This window comes from Lepisosteus platostomus, chromosome 27 (assembly GCF_059453375.1).
Source record: "Lepisosteus platostomus isolate fLepPlt1 chromosome 27, fLepPlt1.hap1, whole genome shotgun sequence".
Classification (NCBI taxonomy): Eukaryota; Metazoa; Chordata; class Actinopteri; order Semionotiformes; family Lepisosteidae; genus Lepisosteus; species Lepisosteus platostomus.
Window position 1 is genome coordinate 1,789,143 of NC_142637.1, and position 15,690 is coordinate 1,804,832.

Here is a 15,690-nt window from a genome sequence, read left to right on the forward strand (position 1 = left end):
CAGGTGCACACAGACGTCACTGCTGGCCAGCAGCAGTACACGCCACTGTCCACTAGAGGGAGCACTGGGCACATGGAGGCTGTAGGATCTAGTGTCCTCTGGCAGCAGTCGAGGAAATGTATTGAATTTCACCTCATTCACTTCAGGTTGAACATTTTTTTAATAGGATGTGGGTATTGCTTTATAACCTTCATTGTTAAAATTGTAAATTTTTAGTCTTAGCAATTTTACATGAATGTAATTTAACATTTGTTAAATTGTAACTGCAAAATCCGCTCATATAAAATAGTGCCATGTTTCAAAGGCAGGGGGATTAGCTGTCAGCTTCACCTTTAGTTGTGGGATGCGGCATTCCCTCTGATTCACTTCTGACGGTGTTGTAGCTTGTCGCAGCCTAGACCCATCCTCACCGACTCGCTCTTCTGACTTCAAGACCACCTGTCGGAGCACACAGGAAATGATCCAGACCGGGCATGTTCAAGGCCCGTATTGAAGTGTCCGTCCAGCCTTCTAACTGCAGGCTAATGGGATACGCTCTGTCCATCACAGGGCACACACACAGACACGCATGCCAGTGCAAGACTGGACTGTGGGAGGAAACTGGAGCACATGGTCGAAACACATGCAAACACGGAGAGAACATACAGACCACACAGAAAGCGCCCCAGAAATTGAGCCAAGGGTGCAATGTTTACCACTGCGCCATCATGTCTCCTGCATTAGGGTATATCTGTCGGTATTTGTCTCTGCCCCCCAGGAACGCCGCCGCCTTCCCGACGGGACATTTCCGAGGTGCTGGTGGTGGCGCCCCCCCGGCCCTCCCGGTCCAGGAGAGCCGCTGGGGGCCGGCTGACCGGCAGCGAGCGGGTGAGGCCAGCCTCAGGAGCGCCGTCCAGCGCGTGAATACCCTGAGCCAGAGTTCGGCCACGTTTCCTTTCAACAGCTTTGTAGATTTTAACTCTGCAGTGGTGATCACAAAACAATTTGTTTTAAAAGTATGCAAATTAATCTTCATTGTTCTGCAAGGTTTGCAGAAGATCCCATTTCCTTTTTAAAACGTACAGATTTCATTTCTTAAAATTCTTGTGGCTTAAGGCTCCACTTATGACTACAGCTCCTGCGCTGCACTGTGGAGAACAAAGACCTTAGACGCGCCCCTCTGACATGACCACCGGTCCCACCCAGTCTCTGTCTGGGTCTCTCCAAAATCCACAGGCGCTACAGGAGAGCGAGCTCTGTTTGGAGGAGCAGGGTGGTTCTCAGTGATGTCGGTGCAAGCCTGCAGGTGCCTAACAAATCACAGGAGCCGCTGTTTCTCTGATCACCGAGAGCACCTTGGCCAGCTTGAGGCTCACATGAACCTGCCAGCTGTACTCTGCTACTGGGAAAATCCCAGTCCCCGTCAGCAGCTCAGCAGCCAGAAGAGATAAACAAGTAGAGCTTAATTCATGCAGAAACAGAAAGGGCAGAAACTTTTTAGCTGTGAAGTCTTTTTTTAATATAGTTATAGTGAAGAACAGGAGAAGGGAGAGGAGGTAATGCCAGAGGAGGTGAAAGGTCAGAGCTGACTTGTTTAGCCCAGTGTTAAAGTCACTGCCATGTCTCACCACAGAGTGTCCATAAAACGCTTGAGCAGATCTGGCCTGTAAAATACGAGATTCTAGTGTGTCTTATAGTCAAGGCCAGCAGACTTTTCTTTGAAGATGGACACCTCTGTCTCGCCTACCCGCTTCACTGGGTTTGGTCAAGCAAGGGATGCACCACAGGAGCTCAGTCTGCCCTCAGTACATTCTGTGAGTTTTAAAATTTGGGTCTACATCTCCAACAATGTGCCAGTTACATCCCTTTGGATAAAAAATCATCCTCGGTTCAAGACATTTAGGTTTTCAATTGGCATGAAGAAAGTAGCTGACGATAATTGTTAAGAGTTAATTATCTGGTATTGATCTTTTGGAAAAATAATTCCATGTTCTGAAGCAGAGAGGGGTTATTTCTGTCATGCAGATATCCGAGAACATCCGAGAGGTAAAGAAAATGAACCTCTGTAGTCTTGAAAAAAGAAGATTATGGGGGACTTGATACAAGTATTCCTTTGAGTCCTCAAAGGCTTATTTCCAAGTCTGGAACAAGCTGCCCAGCCATGGTGTTCTGAAGCCCTGGCTTCTATCACTGTCTGGGTGAGATCTTTTGATCAATTAGGTGCTCATTACTCAACGGTACAGACAGGCCAAATGGCCTCTTCTCAGTTGTAACTGTTCTTATCGTGCCTCATTGTTCACAGTTGAAGGCAGAAGTACAGGTCTTCGAGCTGCCTTTTCTCTGTTTGCACATATCTGGAAAGTGGGGCGTTCTCCAGCGGGCTGGTTCGAGCCGGCGGGGAGCCCTCGGGGGTCTGAGCTCTGAGAGCAGGTCAGACAGGACAGCGTGGGAGAACCGCTCCTTGGAGCGTTGAAACCGCCTCCGAAGCAGAGCTGTTTCGCTCCCACTCAGCGGCCTGGTGTCGGGTTGAGAAGGATCTAGGGTGGAAACGCCTGTGGGAGCCTGGCAGGTGGTGTTTGAGCGGTGTAGCTTCAGTGCAAGCCAGGGAGGGCTCGTGGCGCTCTTGTGTTTTTACTTCTCTTTTTACAGCCTCTTCGCACACAGGCTGGGTGCTGGAGGGGTCTGTGCACAGTTGCAGAACAGGCTGGCAGAGGCCGGTTTCAGACACACTGGTTTCTGATGGTGCCACCCTGGGATCCCCCTGTCTAATGTTGGTGCCTGTGTGTTTCAGTCCAGGTCCGTGTGCTCGTCTCCACTCCCGGGGCCCAGCCCCCCCTTGACCTCCTCCTCCTCTTCGAGCCCCAGCGACTGGGGGGGGCACACCCCCACCCCCCGCCCCGCCAGCCCCAGCCGAGGTGGGTCCCGCCCCTCGCAGGCCGCCAGGCCGTCTGAGGGCTGTTTGCGTGATTGTCCACTGCAAAAATAATACTTGTGTCTTCGTTGTAAGTCCTTATTTGTTCCAATCCGTAATGTCTTGTAATAAATTGTAATAAAACAAATGTAAAAACTGTAAAAAAAAACATTAAAGGAATTTATGCGGTAACAGATTGAGGCACAGAAATTGGGAGGAGGAACCAGAAAGGGGGAAAGCAGGGGTCAAGACTGAGGGGAAAATGGACCGAGCGAAGTGCTGTCACTTCTTGGAGGAAAAGCTGCTCCTGTCTCAAAAGACCAGAAACTGGGACAAAACCTCAGCTTTCAGTGGCACACTGACTCAAAGCACGAGGCCAAAGCTACGCTGGCGTTGCTTTAGGAGGACAAATTTGAATGTTCTTGAGTGGGTCAAAGTCGAGACAAGTCCTGACGTGAATCTGATCGGGCATACTGCGTGTTGCAAGTCTTGACCATCGTTGTCCCTCGGCGACCCCCTGCAGGGTGGTGCATGCAGCTCCTCACTCCTTCTCTGTAGCTCCTCGATCTCAGAATTGCTGCTGCCGGTTGTCTTCACTCGCTGTGTGTCTCCCAACGGCCCCCTGTGACCGGCCTCTGTCTCTCTTGGCAGGTCTCTCACGCGGCCCCAGCCCCATCTCCCTCAGCACTCAGGAGGCCTGGCCCGTGGCAGCAGCCATCACCGAGTACATCAATGCCTACTTCAAAGGAGGAGAGCACAACCGGTGAGGGGCGGTACCGGGGGGAGCACCGGGGGGGCCCGATTCCCCTTTGCAGAGCCTTGGGGTGACATGCAGGCATTTTAAAGAACAGCAACCTGCAACCAGGGCTTTCAGGTGCAATGTTGTAAAATTGCGGGGGTGGGTCATTGGCGAAGAAGGTTGTCGCTCTGTATTAATAGCCTTGACTGGCCTTGTGAAAGTTACAGAGGCCTGAAAACTGTAAGCAGGGTCATGTGGTCACAAGGTGCAGTAGCTTAGCGGCACCATACCTCTCTAGTTTTCTCTAGTTATTCTTTATGGGCTCATATACCCTTACAGAGCTTTAATTTTCTAGCAGATCCAAGATTTCAGGACATCTTTTACTACACCTGTAACCAACCTTTTGAGAAACATCAATGGGATAGGACTCCTGAACTGATTATAAATGGGGTTTGTAGGGAGTTTGATTCGGACCAAGTGCTGTTTTTCACACCATGCGTGTGTGCGTGTGTCCACAGCTGTCTGGTGAAGATCACTGGAGACCTCACCATGTCCTTCCCTGCTGGCATCACGCGTGTCTTCACAGCCAATCCCAATGCACCTGTCCTCAGTTTCCGATTGGTCAACATTGCACGAGTGGACCACTTCCTGCCCAATCAGAAACTTCTATACAGGTGGGTGTGAGGGAGGAGTTACAGAGCATGGGATAGTCAGATAACTCTCGTGACACTGACTGTACACAGAGCGGGGTACAGGGTGTGATAGCTGGGGGTTTGGGAGTCGGGTGTTGGCCTTTTTCTAACAGCATGACAAATCAAAGTACTGTATCGCATGTGTGCACAGTATCATGTTGAAGATGCTATTGTCTGCTACCGCCTACTTCCTTCCTCTTGAGAAAAGCTTTCTCCTTTTTGCTGTTTGACGTCCCATGTTGTCACATAGTTGTCAAGTTTAGTGTGAGGTTTAACAATGTTTTTACTCCTGTCTGGAGAGATGCTATTTTTATGTTCCAAAAAGTTAGTTTGGTATATTTAAGGAGTTTTTTAAAACCAACTTGTTTTTTAAGATCTAATCGTAAATGTTAGCTGGCATATTTGGTTTGTTCTGTAGGGAGTCTGAGCAGTGTTTGAAACTGTTTATTCTGACACAGACTGTACACAGAGAGTGTATAAAAGCTAGGAGGTTGGAGTAGAATGTTTCATGCTGTTAGAAAATGCCAAAGAATCAGTGTATCACTGCTGTTAGAGTATAAGATATTAACAGTTGCTGTAAACTGGTTTGCCTGCTGTTACCATTGTTCTGGAGTCTCATTATTTTCTTCCTAGTGACCCATCCCAGAGCGATCCGGAAACCAGGGATTTCTGGTTCAACATGCAGGCTCTCCAACTCCACCTGCAGAGAGAGGCTGAACTCAACCCCCAGGCCTCATACTACAACGTAGGCCTCCTCAAATACCAGGTGACAGAGCACCTCAAGACCGCCGTGCTGGTGCCTACACCCGTTTCTCTCTAAAAACACTCTTCATTTTCCATGTCTTGTTAATTAACGTAGGACCTCTAGATATATCGCACGATGTGGTTACATAAACCGCTGTGTTTTTTTTAATACCTTAGTAAAATGACAGTCTTTTTCCTACCGGATCTGGAAAGTTCTGCGCCGTGATTCTTTCTCGTTGAACGCTGGTCCCCCAGGTCTCGTCCCAGGACCCTGGCTGCGCCCCGCTGCTGCTGTCGGCGGAGTGCCAGCGCAGTGGCACCGTCACCCGCGTCTCGCTGGACTACCACTGCTGCCCGGCCACCGCCCCCGCCTCCCAGCTGAGCGGCGTGCAGGTGGTGCTGCCCCTGGAGGAGACGGCCAGCGACGTGCAGTGCCAGCCCCCCGGGGTGTGGTGAGTGCGGGCGCAGGGCAGGGGCTCCCGTCGCGAGGGCGGACCGGCCTGGGGGTTACTGGTTCACGCGTTTAGCGCATCCGAAGATGCAGCCTTGAACGGCCCGGATGAAGACGGTCGTGTTAGAACTCTGCAGATGTTGTCCAGCGGGGGAAGAGTGCCACACTCTTGGGATCAGTGAGGAAATGAGTCCTTTCATTCAGTTAATCAGTGTCCCCACCCAGATCCCTCAGGCACCAGTGGGTCTGCTGGTTTCCCTCCGGCTGTGCCAGGAGTTACCCAAGATCACTGCCAGAGCTTGCTTGGCTGAAACGTCGGGTACAGTGATTTCTGCACTCGGCCCTGATTTTCAGAAACATCTGCCTTCCCTTAGCTTTGGTACAGAAAAACGTGAAGCCACCTTTGAAACTACTGAAATGTGCCGCACACAGAAAATTGAAATCGAGGTGTGATTAAGTACTCGGCTGGAGCTGGTTCTCCCAGAGCCGGAGCTGGAAACTGCCGATCTGAGAGTCGCACACGGTTGCGCTGAGCAGGAGCTAGAATTGAGCATGACGGGGGTAGAGGGTGTGTGGGACAAACTGCCACAGGAAGCCCCTGGAGGAGATCACTGGGCCATTACTACAGGCATTCAGTTGAGTTAGATGTGTCATCTGGCTCCTCTCCTACATAACGTTTCCTATAGCAGTTATTTTTACTTGACTACTATGAATTGTTTGAAAACTGATCTTGATCGGGACAGGTAAAGTTTATTTTATGAGGGGCATTTAAAAGCGATCACCTGAAAACAATGACATAAAACAAATTCTCTTAATGGAGATGTATCCTCCAGATTAAGTGCACAGTGGTGACTTTTTCATCGCCCACAATCTCTGCATTAATCCAGTGCAGTTGTTGTTCAGACTGGCAGCTGATGATGCATCGTGTTTCCTGCTCTGAGGCAGTAGTGCCCTGCGGGTCAGGGAAGAGGGCCTGGATGTGACTCCAACTTGCACACACTGATGGATCTCTCTCTTCTCCAGGAATGCGGATGAGCACCGGTTGTTATGGAAACTGCCCAATATCTCCCCCACAGCCGATAGCAAAGGTAATCAGCTTCATCTCTCTTCAAATAAATAAACAGGGGTCAGTCGCTGTTCTTTTTTAGATTTGGCTTTCTGCGGCTGTGTTAAATACCAGCATTAGCATACAAAAGGCTGGGCTGACGCGGTGTGGGGGGTGGGGGGGGCTCTCGGTGTGGTGCAGCTGACGAGATTCAGAGCGAATTTCTCCCCGAAGAGACTGGCTGCCACTCAAACTCCTGAAGCAGGAAGATCTTGAGGCGCTCTTAAGCTAGTGCACACACATGCACCGCCTCTCCTCCACCACAGCCTGCCTGCCGAGAGCCTCCCCGCGGGCGGTAGTCGCTCTATTCCAAAAGCTGGGGAGCAGGAGGTAAAGGGTGTCTGCTGGAGGTCCCTCTGCAGGAAGAAAGAGGGTTTTTTTAGCTACATACCTCAGTTTCAGCACAAATCTGAAGTCGCGGGGGGCTGTCATTTTGTCTGTCCTGGGTAGAAATGGCTGCCCTTTAGCAACGGGGGAGTGTGTGGCGGTGTTGGCTCGTTCTCACTGCTTCTCTCCCTCTCTCTCAGGCTCGGGCACGCTGTGTGCCAGCTGGCAGTGCCTGCAGGGGTCCAGGGCTTCCCCGCCAAACATTGGGGTACAGTTCTTGGGCTCCGGGGCCTCCCTGTCTGGGCTGGACATCGAGCTGGTGGGCAGCCGCTACCGGATGTCGCTGGTGAAGAAGAGGTTCGCTACAGGTAGGGTCTCCTGTACCGGGTGCCCACATGTGCAGTGTAGCCTCCTAAAAAGTTACATTTTACTAACACATGGATATTTTATTCTCCATGGCAACTTCCCTGTGCTATGAGAGGTTAGACCATGAACTGTCACCATTCCGCAGGGAGCCTGGGGCGGTTCCCTCCAGCGGAGTCGCTGCGATGTGGACTTCAGAGAGGGGGGCGCTTGTGAGCACCCTCGTGAAACACTGATTTAGAAATGGGACAACTTAAGCCCTTGCAGACCTGAGTGGGAATGCACATCCAGTGTGATGGGCGCAGGCCACAAGTGTGCATATTGGGACACGGCCTTAGTCTTTTTTATGCCTGATTTTATTATAGAGCTACTTTGCCATCACCCTGCTAAAAGGCTCTGCATGTGTGAGATTCCTATCTGATCGGCTTAGTTTGCACTACCACTGATGAACTCTTCAGAGGGGATGCTTAAATGGCTTTTAAACAAAAGTATGTAAACATGTATTGTGCATTTCCGGAATACGTTAATTACAAGTATCCAATTCGCTCTGTAACATTTAGCCCTGGCAGCAGCTGTTAGGACAATTGCTTGCTTGTCTGGTCAGCCATTGAAGACATGTCAGTACTGTAGGGCTGGCAGTTATGTGACAGCTGGATATCCACAGCTGTAACCCAGACCGACCCTCCAGCACTAAGAGCGGTTTGTTTTTCACTGCAGGGAAGTACATGGCCGGGTGTTCATTGTGAGGACAGAGGCCGTCTGCTCCTCTGCTGAACGCTTGCAGAAACTCTCTCTTTTGCACTTTTCAACTCCCCTCCGAGAACTTCAGTCTTCACCGTGAGAGGAGGGGAGGATCCGGTGGCAAATTTTGGATCCTGATGGGAACATTTTTGGGTATGTGGGGTGAAATGATCTAGCAGACTTGGTGCAGGGTTGGCAGGAGCCTTGCATCAGGATTTCACTCCCAGCATTATCTGCACTCTGCTGGGATAGGTTTTAGGGAATTCCAATTTCCTGAATGTGTCTCAGAGAAAAAAACAAGCTCCTGAGAACTTTACCTCTTCCTTCAGCTCTTCGGTTGTACATACAGTATACAGAGACGTTCTGGATTGTCCCTTTGGAATTATTTGGTGTTTGTTGTATGCGATTTGGATTGTGTGGTTCTTGGATTAAGAAGTTTTAATTATTAAGGGCAGCAGTGGGATTCACCGAGAATACAAAAAAACAGTCATGAAGGTGTGCAAGTTTCTTCTTTTTCGAAATCTAGATGGTAAAACCGGCTGACCTGACTTAGCTGCCTCTTCTGTTTTGTGAAATAGAAAAGCTGGACCTTTTGATTCACTATGATAAAAAGCTGGGTAGTAAAATCACACGGTTTTACTTGAATTTTTACACCAATTTATTGAACATTTTAACCAGTACAAAATACAATTGAACTGTATTCAGTAAGTTAGGGATTGTTTTAGCAGTCCCTGGGCTAAATAAAGTGTGTAATCCAGAGCGGTTTTAAAAATATATTTTTAAAAAAAACAAGGTATAAAATACCAAAAATAAGAACCCAAACTAGTACAATAAAAAAAAACCCATGGCCCAAATCTCAAACTTTTAAGCCAAAGAAAAACGGCAGGTTTCCTCACAATCCAGGACAAACAACACTCGTAGCTGGTTGTAGAAAACAGACAAAAGCACACGACAGGAACTTCCTGAAGACTTTGGCTGTCAAACATTGCCAGGGGCCCCAATTACAGCTGGAGGTGAGTATCTTCAGCTTCCACCAGTACTGGGGTGCACTTTGGAGAAGACACCCTCTGGGCTCTACAGCTGGTTGCATTTGTTTATAACAGATAGCCCAGGAAAAAGATTTTTACAGCTTGTGTGGTAGCAGAACTTGGAAAGCACAGTTTTATTACATAGGATACAGTGCAAACACTGATATAGAAATGATCACTTAAAGGTTTGAGATGGAAAATCTTAAAGGGAATCACCTGACCCTGGAAACTAAGAAGGCGGAAACATCACCTGTGATGAACTGTGGGGTGCTTGTTGTCTTGTTTAAACACCTGTATTTTGAAAACTATGTATCAAGGAGCAGTGAAGTTTGGTACAGATGGCAGAAGGTGCTGTATCAAACTGCGATACATCAGGCCTTCATAATCCAGGTCCTCTTGTTGTTCTTCCTGCCTGAAGACCATTTCCTAAACAGACCCTTTTCAATTGATTTCATTTCTGGAATCAACAGAGACTGATTTCCATGTAACTTTTCAATTATTTTCTGCTCTTAAAAGGGTTGTAAAGTGGTAACAAACCCTTGCTCAGACTAAGGATTTGATTCAATTCAGCAACCAAGTTCAATTGGATAGAAGCCCAGTTATACAGTATCCACAATGTGGCAAAGAAAAAAAATACATCAACTGAACCAGAACCAGTAAAAGTCCATGTTACAGAAAAATGGCACAACCGTCATCTTAAAAGGCCACAAAAAAGTATTGATAACTTTCCTACAATTCAACAGTTCATGAAAGTAAATATATATATTTTACAATTTGGTTTTAAAAAATCAATTTCCCTTTCCTATATTACAAAAAAGTTAATAAACTGCTACATAGTTAATGTATAAATAAAACTGCGTCTGGAACAATTAGCTACAGCCTTTTTTGTAGATCAGCTTTACTCCAAATAATAGATACAATGCAGTACAAAAATAGTTTTTAAATTTCCCTAAGAAGAGCCCCACAGGAAGAAATGCACAGGTAACAACAACTGCTATAAGGGGTTTTTGCCTCAATGTTGCACCAAAACAGAGGAGAACAGTCTGGAGGTTAGGGGTGAGATCTGTACAGTCTAATGCACTATGGTGGCACTTGCTGACAAGGTCACCCTAGACAGGAAAGTGGCCTATTTTTGGTGCAATGTTTTGAGGCTAATTTCAATACAGGTGACAGTGAGGCACAAAAAGGTAAGATTGGACTAATCCTCAGAAACATATTGTAAGTGAAAGAGTCAGGTGCTAACCCTCAACACCGGCATCTGCAGACCTGTCACACACCACTCCATTTTGCACAGGCTCCAACTCTGTAAGAGGGAATATGCTCTGTACGGGATCCTGCACACACCCTAGGTACTGCATAAGCAGAAGGTACTCAACGGAAAGGAACTCCTGCTCGTGCCTTGAGTTTTGCAAACACCTTGCGTATGTTCACGCACTCCCCCATGTATAACAAATTCCTGCATTGTGCTGGAATTCCTTTAAAATGGAAAGTTTTTCCATTCAACTCAGACCACAGAGTGAAAGAGCTACTTCTGCCCACCCCTGAGAGACAGGTGAATCTCTGCCAGTATGCAAAAGAGGAAGTAGAGAGGTCTAGGGACAGAGGGGGCTGAGGTAACATTTAAAGAAGCTACAGGCTTGGTGTTGTCAGTGGGTAGAGAACAAGACATTAGCAGAGAGGTCACTAAGATACAGTCCTTTAAAATCCACCAATCAGGAATTTGATTGATTAGCCATTTTAAACAGAAAGTGCTGACTTGACCCAACTCTTGTTGCAGGCCAGGATGAACCAGATAAAGATTTTGTGTAGTGTATTTGACACAGTTCCATAGAGAGGCTGGTTTACTGGAGCTCACCATCACCTGAGGGCTGACGAATAAAATCCTCCTGTGCTCTGAACTCCTGCTGTCCACTGCAGAAGAACTGGTCATCCAGGGTACTGCACCCCACCAGTGCACGCTGCAGGGAAGAGCTCGGGATGGATACAGTCGCCTCTTGTTTATAATTAATCCAGATTCTGTTTCCAGGTTAAACAAAGTGTTTTCATTTTACACGAATCTACACTAACAAAAATTTGATTATGGCATCATACCCAACACCTGGCATTCTGGACCACACTAATCCTTTCAACAGCGTGTTTTAAAACACTGCCAGACTTCCTACAGAGGAACCAAAGTTAATGCAAGATACATCCTTCTGCAAAACCCCCTCTCCTTATCCACACTATTACCTCGGTTTCCTAATACACAGCAGCATTCTGTCCACCCAGGGCAGGTTAGCATTAGTTTCTGGGTCGTGCTTGTCCTACTCAAGCAAAGCTCTCAGTAGTCAACAAATCCTCCACCGGTTTCAAGGTGCTTTGGAATCTAGGTTTTGAACAAGTCACACAAAGGAAGAAACTACTCTCATTCTGACTGCAGTAAATACAAATAGGCACAGCTGAAAAAGGGAACCTTTTTGTGTTGCTGTTGGTTTTTCATCTAAGGCACTGTATTAAAACTATGGCACACCTATGAAAACATCACTCCAGGTTAAGTGTATGACTACTCTAAAGTAATGTACAACATCCATTTCATTTTCATATTCACAGTTAAAATTAACAAAAAGAAGGAAAACTGGAGCAGTAGGCAAATCCCTCCAAATTAAAAAAAAAGCTGCATTCATATTCATTGGGAATATAAAAATACAAGGACAGCTCCTATGAAAGCTAAGAGAGGAGGTACCTAAGAGGGCTACCACTGAAATGCACATCGTGTGTATGTACATATCCTGCGGAACAGGATGGTCCTCGTGTGAGTGAAGGGCAGGAAGCCCACTGCTTCGTCTTTTGGCTGCCTTTAAAGCTGCAGTCGCCCCCTGGTGGCGGCGGACTCAGATCTCCTGCAGGGAGTGGTTGAGCTCGATGCGCTCCCTCTTGACCGGCGGCTCGGCGGGGCCCCGGGCCACACCGTCCACTTCGCTGCCCAAGTCGCTCATGTCGTCGGAGAAGTGCGAGGGCTCTGTGGTGGGCGAGCAGAGGACAGCGGCTGTCAAGGGCCCAGCCCACACAGGAGGGAACTGCTTCCCTGCTCTGTAAGGGCTGCAGAACGAGCTCATTCAGCACATGCATCCGGGGAGAAAGGAGCAGGGCGGCTGGGCTGAGTTGTAAAAAAGGCGCTGAGTTTCGTGAAACAGCAGAGCCTGAGAGTCAGCTAGAGGAGATTCAGCAGAGCGTCAGACACTCGCCGGAGACTCTACAGGCTGTATAGGAACTACACTGAAATTAAAACACACCAGAATCTATCTTGCTATTAAGATTGTACTTCAAGCCTTCTGAAAGCCCAGAGCACTCCATGTTATGAGCTGAACCATGTTTCCACAGCAGGGAATTCACACGCATAATTCTTTCACTCACACAAATAAATCTAGAAGCTTTTTAAACAGAGTGAAGTGCTCAAAAATGTGATTGCTTTTCAACATTACCCTTTATTCTATTTGTGGGATATAATATAAATATAGTTCAATAGAACTGCTATAACTATTAAAACAATTAAGCAACTAAGAAACAAGGAGGAAGGAAAACCAGAAAAGCCCAGGAATTGAGTCTGAAACTCCTGGATTGTGGTTGTCGGGGACTAGGAGGATAAACACAGGTGACAGCATCCAGTCTTACCTTTATCCATAAGCATGGGCATCATGGAATTGAGATCACTGAACTGTGTTAAAAAACAAAACAAAGAAGGTCAGAAGCATGTTAAAGATAGCCAGGCTTGTGCTATTAACAGGTAAAGCCCTGATGAAAACAGTCTGTGACTCAGTGGACCTGCCTCCTGCACACAGGGCTGGACTGTGGGGATGGGTGTCGCTGTGTGACAGGGACAGCGCTGTTACTAGTGCTACATGTTGCATTCATCCCAGCGGATCAGGTCTGGACGCAGAGGTGGGCGCCTGGCTGGGGAACTCGAGGCGGAGCGCTGGCGGTGGGCTGCTCACACATGGCCACTGCTGCACCTTCATCTGAAAGATCAGGCTGAGTGGGGCTGGGGCTTCCCCGTGGCCAGGGGGGAGATGAAACACACCATGTACAGGAGTGCAATGCAGGCAGCTGCCATCAAACACTGGCCACACTAAAAGTCACCATATGTTATATCTGAATATTTGGTTTTCAATTTTGTGTGCCCGTCCAGTGGGAATTCCTTACTGATTCATTACTCTTCACAAATGTAGCTGGATGGCTTGTCCAGCCACTCTTCTGACATCCCAAGCATCCGAGTTACGCATCGTCTGTCATGGTGTGATCTCCACAGTGCCTCACGGGCAGTGATGCATCTGACTCTGGGCCACCAAGAGGGCTCTCCCATTCCCATGGGCTCGACCCACGCCATAAACTCTTGTGTGAAAGCATCTTAGAACAGACCGAGACAGAAGATCGGTAGTGCTGTACCAGCCTGCTCTTCCACATAGATCACCAGCTTCACCGTGGAAAAACACAATCACAAGACCGAACCAGCATGTCATCCACAGACCTCTTCGAGGTGCAAAGCTCACGAGATGAAACAGATTTATTTCATTGAAAAGCAGTGCGCACAGGGTTTCCCTTTTAAGGAAGTTGAGGAAGGCAGAAATGAGTTAAAAAGTCTGTCTGTCTGTCTGGGGGTGTTGGGATGCCCGTGTGAGGCGCAGGGACTGGACTCACCTCCCCCATCACGGCGATGGGCGTCTCTCCGGTGGCCTGGGCCACACGGTGCTCCACCAGGTAAAACATGTACTCGTCGTACAGCAGCCGGATCAGGTGGAAAGAGCCGAAGCTGGCAGCGCTGCGCAGGGTCAGGTCCCGGATCACCATGGAGCTGCGGGGCAACAGGGCGACTGGGATCAGCTCCCGGACCTCAACACAAGTCCTGCGGGAGAACCTGTCTCCGCTCCGGGAGTCAGACTGGTCCCAATGCAGGAGAGCTGGACACGTGGCACTAAAAACAGGATCTGAACGTCTCGGCATCAGTCCTGCTCTCTGCAGTGGGTACGGAGACAAACTGGGGCTGCTCAATTCGCACCCCTCACAGTCACGTCTGTTACAGACTTCTGCTATAGCTGTATGAAAGTATTTCAATGAAGAAGACTAGAAAGCCTACTGTATACAGTACAGTATATGCACTATTCTGAAGCAGATGGAGAAATAAGTATTTAGATCAATAATTATGCACTTATTATTGGATTGGAAAAGAAAAAGAACAGAGCACGTGTACAGAAGGAGTAGCACTTTGCGTGTGTACCATAAGGGCACTGCACAGCATGATGAAGACTGTACAGACTAACTGGTAGCCATGTCTTTACCACTCGGCTTCACTGAAAGCCTTTGCTCCAGCTTCCGCCTTCGTTATTAAAGACATCTCCAGCATGTTGGGTCAATAAAGCAATTCAGGGTCAATTCAATAACAGGGCTCCAGACCTGCCAGTGCACAGACTGTGTGGGCTATGACGCATGTGGGGGTCACAGGCCGGCGAAGACAAATAAATCGCAGAATATTCCATTGCAAGGGGTAGTGAAATACTACATCTTTCGATCCATCCAGTTCGCAATCCAATCCAGATCTTTGTTACAGCCGGTTCTTTAATAAGGCAGCTGAATGTGGAAGTTTTAATAACCAACTAATTATCAAAGCTTTAATCACAAGGGTCACACTTTAATCACAAGGGTCTGGGTGAAACTCAAATGGGAGGGATTATGGCCTGAGGGGCACACAGACGAGGACAGAGGTGACAAAGGTAAGGCTTCGCAGTTGGAGAAGAGGGGTTCAAGGCGCCACACCTGTAGAAGGACCACTTGAGCAGGAACTGGCGGGCAGCCTTGGGGAAGCTGGGGCTGCCCTCGTGGGGTTTAAGGACCTGGCTGACCACGTTGTCCAGCCAGGCGGCCCACTGGTCCAGGGAGCTCTGCTGCTGCAGGGTGACCTTGAAGTCCTGCTCCAGGCGCTGCACCATGCCCTCCTCGCACTGGCACACCCAGGAGGCCTGCTCCTGTACAGGGGCACACAGAGGGCAGAGCGGGCGTCAGGGGGCAACCCTCACTCTCGCGCAGAGCCGTACAGGGTATCGGGCAGCTGCAAGCGCGATCGCGTGTCGAAAACACAAACTTTCTGCGATTGCAAAGAGGGCAGTACGCTTTTATTAACATTCAGATTAGGTTAATAATAACTAAAAACAATGGCAACACCTCCGGAAGGATGTGACAATAATTGCTTGCATTAAGGGGATTAAAACCAAAGGCTCCACTTCAGCCATCACTGCTTTCCAGCCCCACCCAGCATTCTCTACCTCCAGCTCCTCTGCACTGCAGATCAGGGGGAGGAGTGAGAGACTGCTTCACCGATTAATTAAGGGCGGGGAATGGAGGGAGGCCAGAATGCTTCTGGAGTTCACACCCCTGCTCTTCTGAAAGATGCTATGGGATCTTTAATGAATAAGTAGTCAGGTCCTTGGTTTAACAATTAATCTGAAGGACCTCTTCTCCTACAGCACAGTGTCCCTGGTGACCGTACTGGGACATACGCTTAGAAAATCTGGCCTACAGGGAAGTTGCTGGACTACCCACACCATCTACAGCAGTGACCTGGTTCCCTTGGTGGTTTCCC

At 48.4% G+C, this 15,690-nt stretch overlaps 2 protein-coding genes and 1 long non-coding RNA gene across 16 annotated transcripts in view; 1 reads left to right on the forward strand and 2 right to left on the reverse strand.

Moving 5' to 3' along the window:
- fcho1 (FCH and mu domain containing endocytic adaptor 1) overlaps nt 1-8,546 on the forward strand; it is a 59,318-nt gene extending 50,772 nt beyond the window's left edge. For all 6 annotated transcript variants that reach the window (XM_088622215.1, XM_088622217.1, XM_088622216.1 and 3 more), the window contains 9 exons: nt 758-867; nt 2,771-2,894; nt 3,542-3,653; nt 4,148-4,303; nt 4,955-5,087; nt 5,321-5,517; nt 6,540-6,604; nt 7,149-7,316; nt 8,029-8,546. In XM_088622215.1, coding sequence (XP_088478341.1) covers nt 758-867; nt 2,771-2,894; nt 3,542-3,653; nt 4,148-4,303; nt 4,955-5,087; nt 5,321-5,517; nt 6,540-6,604; nt 7,149-7,316; nt 8,029-8,057 — 1,094 coding nt within the window. In that variant the 3' untranslated portion in view covers nt 8,058-8,546. The remainder of the gene's footprint in view (nt 1-757; nt 868-2,770; nt 2,895-3,541; nt 3,654-4,147; nt 4,304-4,954; nt 5,088-5,320; nt 5,518-6,539; nt 6,605-7,148; nt 7,317-8,028) is intronic.
- Nucleotides 6,247-7,153, reverse strand: LOC148638952 (uncharacterized). Its single transcript, XR_015930868.1, has 2 exons — nt 7,013-7,153; nt 6,247-6,622 (listed from the first exon to the last, which is right to left on the reverse strand). It is a non-coding gene; the product is annotated as an uncharacterized LOC148638952 (long non-coding RNA).
- Nucleotides 8,547-8,686: 140 nt separating the features above from the next.
- rfx2 (regulatory factor X, 2 (influences HLA class II expression)) overlaps nt 8,687-15,690 on the reverse strand; it is a 59,040-nt gene continuing 52,036 nt past the window's right edge. For 8 of the 9 annotated variants that reach the window (XM_088622230.1, XM_088622228.1, XM_088622232.1 and 5 more), the window contains 4 exons: nt 14,868-15,076; nt 13,755-13,908; nt 12,732-12,774; nt 8,687-12,078 (listed from right to left, as the gene is read on the reverse strand). In XM_088622230.1, coding sequence (XP_088478356.1) covers nt 11,951-12,078; nt 12,732-12,774; nt 13,755-13,908; nt 14,868-15,076 — 534 coding nt within the window. In that variant the 3' untranslated portion in view covers nt 8,687-11,950. The remainder of the gene's footprint in view (nt 12,079-12,731; nt 12,775-13,754; nt 13,909-14,867; nt 15,077-15,690) is intronic. The other variant, XR_015930863.1, reaches the window with a different exon arrangement.